This window comes from Hyperoodon ampullatus (genome assembly GCF_949752795.1).
Source record: "Hyperoodon ampullatus genome assembly, chromosome: 1".
NCBI lineage: Eukaryota > Metazoa > Chordata > Mammalia > Artiodactyla > Ziphiidae > Hyperoodon > Hyperoodon ampullatus.
The window spans coordinates 201,658,260-201,667,898 of record NC_136914.1 but is presented as its reverse complement, the minus strand read 5'-3'; the positions used below and the strand labels follow the sequence as shown (position 1 = coordinate 201,667,898).

At 58.9% G+C, this 9,639-nt stretch overlaps 1 protein-coding gene across 1 annotated transcript; it reads right to left on the bottom strand.

Annotated features, from left to right (window-relative positions):
- Positions 1-2,728: 2,728 nt before the first annotated feature.
- TLX1 (T cell leukemia homeobox 1) lies at positions 2,729-7,954 on the bottom strand (the record flags this gene model as incomplete). Its single annotated transcript, XM_079698975.1, has 3 exons — positions 2,729-2,951; positions 5,124-5,325; positions 7,375-7,954. The coding sequence occupies 3 exons, from the start codon at positions 7,952-7,954 to the stop codon at positions 2,729-2,731; spliced, it is 1,005 nt and encodes a 334-aa protein (XP_079555101.1).
- Positions 7,955-9,639: the final 1,685 nt, after the last annotated feature.

Genomic DNA, 9,639 nt, shown 5'->3' with positions numbered 1-9,639 from the left:
CCTCAAACTCCTCTGGGGTCGGCAACTCTGGAATACGGCAACGGGTAGGCACTGAAGGTGCCTCTTAAAGACGCACATGAAGGAGAGATACCTCACCGAACGAAGAAGGTTCGAGCTGGGCAGCTCCAATCCCGGCGGCGGGAGGGGAAGAACAGCCAGACCTGCCCAGGCAGAAGGAGCCGAATTCTGCGGTTCCAGAAGGCCATTTCCGGATTTCGCTTGGCCCGGTACTGGGTGCGGCAGCCACTGCCGGCGGGAAACCCACTGCAGACTTGACGTTGAGGCCAGAACTTTCTCCCCACGACCAACACGCTGTCAGGGCCTGGCCTGGTCACCGGGTGGGCCTGGGGGTGGGGTAGCCCCTCCACCCCGTAAGTCCTTTGGACCCAGAATCCTCTTCTGCCCAGATCCTACTCCAAGGGGGCCACAGATGAGAGGTGGACAAATACTGCCCTTTGCCCACTCAGCCAAATTTCCCCTTGGACCTCCTTGGGTTGGAGGTTGCTGTGCTTTGTCCGTATATCATATGGCAGATCCAGGATGGCAGTCTGGGGAGGATGAGGCCTCTAATAGTTTCCGTAACTCTCCTCCACTCAACCCCAGTGTGGGCGCACACAGCTCTGCATACACGAACAAGCCCCACACCCCACTCGCTTCTAGTTTTAGCCACAAAGTTCTCTCACTCTCCCATCCCAAAGAAAGAGCCCCCTATGCCCCCACCCTACTATACAAGGATGGCATGTTCCCGAAAGCCTTCACCACCTAGCTTCTTCCAGAAAAGCAGGCTCAAGTCAGTTTTGTGCATCCTGAGATTAGTCTAGTAGGCAGGGGACTAAATGTTATGGGGAGGGTTGTGTACAGTGGCTGCTGTCCCTGCTAAAGTGGTCTGGGGCCTCCCTGAAGGTCCCTGGGAAGTCTGTTTTTCAGATTCCCTCCTAGGCCAGGCTAGTGCTGGAAGCTGGGAAATCTTGTTTTGAGCACCACAGAGGATCCTGACCCGATTACTGGCAACATGCCCCAGTCTCTGCAGCTTGCTGGGTAACAGCCTGGAACCCCCAAACTCCAAGCCGATGCTGATACCCCCACAATGTATCTGCACACCCCACCTTAGACCCCCACCACCATGTACACCAGCAGTGCACAATTACACCCACTCACACAACACCACACACACTCACCTGCAGGGACAGTCACCCACAATGATCCACACTCCCCATTAATTCATTGCCCCAATTATATATGGTCCCACACAAATATATACAGTAGAACACATCTCACACATGATTGCATTCATACAATTATAGATGATACACAATCACAAACATTCACACATTTAACACAAGAATAGATTCACAATGAGAAACTAACATGTACTTTCACAAACATTACCACATGAATCGTTCACAATCACAGACACTGGTGGGTGATTACACAACTATCCAAAAAGCCACATTCATACATGGTCACACAGACACCACTACAAGTTGGTATGTATAATGGTAGTTTCGATTTGCAACTTAAGCAGAATAAGCACACACAACTGCAAACAAAATAACACAATTAACACTTACAAACATTCATTATCAGTGAAATCCTGATTGCCCACACCCATCACAAACACACAATGCACACGCATAACTCTCACACCCAAAGACAAATCTCTAGCACTGGCTCTCCCAACTTTCCTCAGCACTGCCTTCTCTCCATTTCTTCCCCTCCTTCTTTCCTCTCTCCAGAGCCTGTAGGTCCTGGCCCCCAAATGTCCCTCAAATTTAGATACCAGGGGCTGCCCTGGCTGTACCAGCTCACACCAAACCCAAGTAGCTGCAAGGTGCTGGGCTCAGCAAGGAGCAGGCAGCCTTGACTCCGGATCCGGAGGGTTTTATTATTTTTTCACATAAATTACACAAGCACTTTATAAAAAGGTTACACAGAAAACACCTTATAAGTGCATAACTTAAACGCCCCCTACGAACAGGATCTGGAGAAATAGGCTGAGTTTGTGTGGAAACCTGCCTGTGTGTACCTGGGTGTGGCTAGGCTATGTGATGGGGGTCTGGCAGGCCAAGTGAGGCTGTTGTGGCTGCTGTGTGTGTGACGATATGTCACAGTGTGACCGTGGCCTTGTGTTTGTGAGAAGTGCCATGCTGTTCAGAATGAATCTGGGTCACCCCTGATAGTAAGGGTCAAGGGTGTGAAGGCTATGGCCCTGTGTGTGCATAACACTCTGCCATAGGTCCCCTGTGTGTGACTGTGGGGTGACACCAGGAGGGACAGTGAAATCACCTCTGGGAGGGCCTGTGGGTGTCCGTGTATGATGCGGAGTGGAAAACAGAGTGCTCTCCCCAGGGCAAGTTCAAATGACAGCTCATGCTGTCCTCTAGGGTTCCCAGAAGCTCTTCTTCCTCTACCTTTCCTGCCTCTCTCAGTCCCACGTTAAAAATCAGAATAAAATAAAAGAGACACAAACGGAGGACTCCGAACAGTTCCAGCAGGCGCGGGACCGCATAGGCATCTGGGAGGCGGCCGCGCGTCCCTTTCTTGCGCGGTCTTCTCTTCTTTTCCACCAAAAAGAGAACAGCGTCGGCGCGAGAGCGCGGGCCGGTGCGAAGGGGCACGGCGTTCCCCTGCTGCGTGCAGTCTTCGGCAGGAGGGCGGCGAAAGTCACGGCTCTCAGGCCTCGCGACCCTTGGCTGCGCCCGGGTCTCACGGGGCGGAGCAGGCAGGCTCACTCGCAGGCCGACGCCACGGACGTGACGCTGGTGATCTTGGTCGAGTCATCAGACCACGGCTGCAGGTTCTGCAGGGCGAAGAGCGAGGAGTTGTGCACGCAGAGCGGGTCGGCGGGCAGCGGCTGCGCCAGGCTCTTCTGGAAGGCCTCTTGCTGCAGCTGCAGGAGGATGCGGTTCGCCTGCTGCCTCTCGGCCTCACGCTCCTCCGCGGTCTGCCGCCTGCACCGGGGACAAGCCGTTACCGACGCTTCGGGTGCGCTCCCGGGAGACAGCCTGAACGAGCGAGCACTGCTCCCCTTTGCGGCCCCCAGTTTCCGCTTGGGCCCCTTGAATGCATTCCCTTATCTTGAGGGTCCTGACCCCACAAAGACTGAAAGCCCCAAAAGTAGATTGGGGGGTATCCTGGGGGAGCTGTGGGGAAATCCGCTAGGCCCAAGCAGCTGGGGCTCCCCGGCTCCAGGCAGGGCCCACACCCTCACCAGCCTGGAAGGCGCAGCCAGGGCTAGGATGGCATTTCACCTCTCCCCAGACCCCAGGAAGACCAGGAGCCTTCCCAAGCCTGAGGGGCCGCACCTCCCCACCAGTCCAGGGCAGAGGCAAGGGCCAGTGGATATGAGGTGCCCTGACAGACCTCTCTTCTCCCCCTTCCCTCTGCGAAGCTCTCCCAGTCTTCCGACCTCCTGCGCCGAGCCCTGTGCCCTGCCGGGATTCCCGCCGGACCGGCCGGCTTCCTCCGAGGCGGTCCAGGGAGGCGATGACTCACTTATTCCATTTAATGCCTCCCCTCCACCCTGTCAACTGAGATCAAACGTCTGTCTCTAAGGTGGACAGACCTAATGGGAGTCCCCGGGGCCTCCAGAAGCAATTTGTAGGCGATCGATGAAGCCGCGCGAAGCCGGCGAGGGCCTCTCTCAGCGGCGGACGCCGGCCTCCTCGCCGCCCCTTCTAGCCTTTTCTCTCTGTGTCTTTCTGTCTCTCGTCTTCCCCTTCTTCCCCGCATTTCAAACTATGTCTCTTCCTTTAGACTTTGTGTCTTTTTTTCCTCTTGTTTTCTCTCACCCCACCCTCTTCCTTCTCTCAGAATTTCAGGGAATTTGTTTGAAACGAAAATGAAGGTTTTAGTCATCTATGGCTTTCCTTTATTGTACATAAGACTTCTTCAGGCTGTTTTTTCCTTTTCTCCCTGGGTGGGGTATTTGTTTTTGCCGCCGTCCCCCCTTGTGTATCAGTTTCTCTCTGTCTGCTACTCTCTATTTTTCTCTGTGCCCCGACCCCAAGGGCTTGCCTGACTCCCTCCCCTCCCCTAGGCTGCAGCCCCGGTGGGCCTTGGAAACGCAAGTACGTCCACCCGCCTCCCCCCCAGCCCTTGCTCCCTCCTTAGCTTTCCAGAGGTCTGGAGCAATGTCTCCTACCCCTTCCCCAGCAGCAGGAATGTGGGGGGAGCAGCAGACTCGCGGGGCAGTGGCTTCCTTTGTGGCCACGGCGGCAGATTCCTAGCCTTCATTCAGAAAACGAAACTCCAATTCCTTCCTCCGGACCCAGGCCTTCCCGGCCAGGCTCCGGGGACTTCGCCCAGACTCTTGCTCTCCCCACTGAGGCCTGAGCTAGCAAGAAACTCCCGGCTTGTGTGGAACCGAGTATGCGAGCCAGATGTGCGGGAGGGTGCAGGGTGCAACCGGAGAAAGTGCCTGTCTGGGGGGAGAAATGAGTGTAGTTGTGGGTGTGTGACGGGAGAAGAGAAAATGTTTCTCTCTTTCTCACTCACACACATACACCCATCTGCTCCTGATTGATCCCCCTTTCAGTAGGACCCTCGAAAACCCCGCCGCAGCCGGCGCAGATTGATTTTCCCCTTCCCGGGTAGGGGAACCGCTGCGCCCAGGCCAGGCGTCTGGGGAGGAGGGAGTCAGCAGGGCCCAGGCCCACGGTATGGGGTCCCAGATGCTCTAGCGGGAGCCCCGGCTGGGGCGCAGAAACAGGGCGCCTGCCATGCTGCCTCCGGTCTCCGGGATAGACGAGGCATCTCTGTACGCGTAAGTTTGTGCAAACAAAAAGTCCCTCAGGACTCACTGATCTCGGAAGCCTGGACTGCGTAGACTGCGCTCAAACCCGGACGTTTCCCCAAGCAGCGGCGGAGACCAGCCGTGTCTACACCCGCACTGAGTGTGCGTCCCCGGGCCAGAAAGCCAGAAAGAAAAACAGCTGGGTCTCTCCGACCCCGTCCAGTCATCGGCCACGGTGGCTTTCCGCTCCCCGCGAGCCTAGCAGAGCAGCGCGCTCCTCCGAACCAGAGCCATAGGAAAGTGGCGAGCATGCGAGTATGAACGCCCCCAGAGGGGCCCGGGGCCGGAGACTGCGCCACCCACGGCCGCGCCCGCCCAGCGCGCTTACCTCCACTTTGTCCGCCGGTTCTGGAACCAGGTTTTGACTTGCGCGTCGGTCATTTTGAGCGCCTTGGCCAGGGCGGCGCGCTCGGCCGAGGCCAGGTACTTCTGGCGGTGGAAGCGCTTCTCTAGCTCGCAGATCTGCAGGCGCGTGAAGGACGTGCGTGGCTTCTTCTTCTTGGGGGGCGTCCGATTCTGATAGGGGTGACCTATACGGCGTGTTACAGTGAAGGGTGAGAGGGCCACTGGAGCGGGAGACAGACAGACGGCAGAGGCAAGCGGCAGAGCGTCAGGAGGCGTCCCAGGCCCGACACCCCGCGAGTCAGCGAGCGCAGCGGCTAGACCCAAGGAGAAGGGCTGTGGTCCTCCCGTCAGCCCTCAGCTCCAAGCCCGCAGCGTGAAATGGCCCCAGCCCGCCCGCCAGGCCGACGCCGCTGCTGCCACCACGGAGGCCTCCCTAGCCCTGAGCTCCCACGTGCCCATCAGACACAGCCGCAGTCTCCTTGACGGGCACGTCTGAGGCGAGCTAAAGGTCGCAGTCCCCCCCATAGCCTCAGGTCTCCAGCCTCAGAGAAGCTGCCCAACGGTAAGAGGCTATCCTTGGTCAAGGCTCTGAATGCTGGGTCCTGACCTGAGGCCTCCATCACACAGCAACATACACAGACACATCACATACAACAGGGGCAAATTATAGATCTATACACCCAGACAAGCACAGGCACAAAGGCAGATGCATAAGGTGACAGCCATATACTCCCTCAGAACCTTCTTTAGGCCTGAAGCAAGCTTACAGCAGGCTGTGGCTCCCCTAGGCAGGCTACGTGGAGTACCTTTTCGCCAGAGACCCAGGCCCAGTGGGTTCCAGGCTGGGGGGGTGGGGGAGAGGGTGTTCCATCAGAGTCTTTTAAGACCAGCCTGGCCTGGGTGGGGGGAGTGGGATGGGGCACTAGGCCCTGCCTCCCCAGGCCTGAGAGGACTTGGGTTGGGGCACTGGGGCCCCTTCTGGAGACCCAGAGTGGAATGGCTCTTCTACCTCCCTCCACCCCACTTTGCCACAGACCCAGGGTCTGGGCCAAGGTTCCAAAGCTGGAACAGGGGCTTAGCCCAGGGTCTAGCTCTTAACTGCCTATTCCCCTTCCACCATTGGGCCCTGGAGCCCGAGCCCCATGGGAGCCCCACGTCGTGGTCGGTCGGCAGCCGCCTATGCCTCCTGCTTCCTCTAAGGCCCGGCCAGGAACTCAGGCTCAACTCGTGGCTGCCTCCCAGCGGGCTTGGGGGCCTGGTCCGGCGGGAGGATCGTAGTCTCGGATCCAGGGAACGCTAAGGGCGGCGGGAAGTGAGGCCGGAGAAAGGGGCCCGCGCAGGAGCGAGAACCGAGTGCCGTGAGCGGAAGCGGGAGCGGAGGGAGCCGAGGCAAGAGGAGGAAGGCGCGGAGCAGGCAGCTGAGAGGGCGGCAGGCGGAAGCCGCCGAGTGCGTAATCGTCCCAGGAGTTCTTTCGGCTGCCGATCGATCACGGGCCTGGCCGGTGCATTATTCACGCCGGAGGAAACAAGGCTGGGCCTAGAGGGGAGGACGCCGAGCCGCGACAGAACGAAAATGAAGCGGGCGGCTCAGCCTCGCGCTGCCACTGACCCGGACGGAGCCTGCAGTCCGGGAAGAAGGGCCCGCCAGCTCTGTTGCTTTACTCCGGCTCGGAGCCTCTACCGGGTTCGGCAGCGCGACGGGGCACTGGACCACGGAGCGCGAAGTGTGTGTGTGTGTATGTATGTGTGTGTGTGTGTGTGTGTGTGTGTGTGTGTGTGTGTGTGTGAACCTGTTTTCCTTGCGTCTGATTCAGGGGCTCGCCACCTCGGCCAGAGAACGTCTGCCGGGACGGAAGAAACAGTTTGTTCACATCGCGCCCCTTTCTCCGAGATACCCGAGCCCCAAATGCCGGCGGAAGGTAGTAGTCCCGAAGCTACATCCCCCTTCCCTCCGCCTGACCGGGCCCAGGAACTCCGAGAGGGGATCAGGGGGAGCTTCTCAGAGCAGGGGTCCTGTGGGAGAGACGGAGAGGGGCCCAGGCTGGGAGAACTCTTCCAGCAAGTCGATTCCGCGAGCTTAGAGAGGTGGCGGGCGGCTGAACTTGGGGGAGGCACCAAGAGGAGCTGGGAGACCTGGCGCACAGAGGGGGCTGCGGGGAGCCACGGGGCAGGAGCGAGGGGGTAGAGGAGAGCCGGGACCGCGGCCAGGCGGGGCGCGCGCGGGCCGGACTCACCTGTGAACCTGTCCTTTGTGTATCTGCGGTTACTCTCCATCCAGGGAAAGGTGAGACCGGTAAGGTTGTTGACGCCCGGCACGGCAGGCACGGAGGGCACGGTGGGCAAACCGGTAGCCAGAGGTTGAGGGTGGGCCACCGCTCCAGCTAGCGGCCTGTGCGCGGGCACTCGTATCACCCCCGCAGCGCTCAGCGCCCCCGCCCCGCCGCCGCCGCCGCCTCCGCCGCCGGGACCGGGGCCGCCCGCCAAGGCCATGTTCACGTTGTAGGAGCCGGCCAGCGGGCCCATGCTGCAGGCGCCGCCGCCGCCGCCGCCGCCGCCCGCCGGGCCACCGGGGCCGCTCGGGCCTCCAGCGCCATAGGCCCCCGCGCCCCCGGCCCCAGCCCCGGCCGCGGGGCCCCCGCCGCCGTAAGGGTAGGCGCCTCCAACCAAACAGCCAAGGCCGTATTCTCCGTCCTGGAGGCGAGAGGAGGGCCCCATGCAGCTGCCCTGGTCCGGGCTGTTGAGGATCTGGTCGATGCCAAAGCTGATGGGCTCCGCATGGCCCGGGTGGAGATGGTGCGGACCCAGGTGCTCCATGCTGGCCCCCGACCCCGGCCCTGCGGTGGGGGGGGGGGCCTGGGCGGTGGCACTCGCTGTGCTTGGCTCGGGGGCAGCGCGCAGCGGCGCGGAGGCGCGGAGGCGGCGGCGGCTCCTGGCTGCGCCGAGACTTGGAGGCGAAGTGAGCAGAGGGGCTAAACTAGGGGGGAGGGGAAGGAGAGAGGGGGCGCCGTATTCTTCCCCTCTCCGGCTGCTCCTTCCCCTCTCCGGCTGCTCGCTAGCTGTTGACTCTGGGACATCAATCACCGGGTGAAAAAGCCCGGTGCGAGCGAGCCTCGCCTTTTCGGCCGGGTCTCTCCATTGGCTGTGCGCGGAGAGGAGCGGGGTGAATGACAGCGCGGGGGAGGGGCGGAGAACGGGAGAGGGAGGCCTGGAGCCGAGACAGATGTAGGAGCCGGAGACGGAGGGACTGAGCAGAGGCTCAGAGAAGTAGTTCAAGAAGAGAGAGAAGAGGCCAACCAGAGGCTTAAGAGGAGAAAGAAAAAGAATAGGAGGCCGGCATTCCCAGAGACCGATAGACAGATGGCCCCAAGGAGGTGGAGGTCAGAGTCCTCTTCCCAGCCTGGCAGGAGCCGCCCGCTTGCTTAGAATTGGGCCAAAGGGGCCAGCCCACCAGGCCTCTGGGGAAGGGGCATCCCAGCGCTACTGGAGAATCACCTCAAGGGCTCAGCTGGGAAGCACCTGTCTGTCAACCAGAGGATTTACTCCAAACTTGCAGTCCGGCTTGTTAGAAAGTAGAAGACTGTCTACTCCCCCGGTATGGAGCCCAGGCCCCTGAGGCAGGAAGGTGAGTTCAGGCTTGTCTTTTAAAACACAGGCCTATGAACAACTGGCTATATGTTGTTGAAAAAGTCAGCAACAACCCCAGCTCTGCCAGTTTAGAGAAAATGAGGGAGGGAAGACTTCCTGAAAGACAGGCACAAGTCAAGGGAGTTGGTTTGGGACCTGCTGTTGGGGTGCCCAGGCATCAAGACACCCCCTTTCCATTTAAATAGAAGCCTCAAGAAACAGTTCCCACAGTATGTGAATGAATTCAATCAGATTGCTTTTGCCTACCAACTAGCCCAGGGCTGGCTATTCCAAGCAAGAAACCTTTGGATTATAGTGAGGGGAAGGAGTTATTTTCTTACTTTTGGAATCTTGGAAGGGAGGCCTAGGGGCTTAAAACAGTGAGGGCTGGGTATGGTGGGACCAAGATCAGGGAAGTGCATCTAGGACAAATTTAGGCCTTTTCAAAGTTTTGCCTGTGGCTGACTGGCTTAGAGCCCAGGAGAGAAGAAGGAAACTCCCTTTTTCTGCTTCCCCTCTTCCTCCTCTCTAGTGGAGAAAGGTCTGCTCCCTCCCAGGAGCCAAGCCCTGGTAAGGGCACAGGTTGAATCACTTGGGATCTATTTCTGGTCTATTTCAGATTCAACAGGACTTCAGGGAGGGACTGTCTCTATCAGACAAGATGCTAGAATGTGGAGGCTCACATTCTACTTAACACATCTCATTGCAATCTATTTGCTTTGGCCATGTCTGTTACTTTAACCTGAAGAGATCTCCTTGGAGGCAGGGAATGGCTTACTCATCTCTGTTCCTCCCTGTGGAATACAGCCCACAAAATATACTCATCTTGGGTAAATAATGAATGAAAGAACCTCCTTATTCAACAAATATTTTAT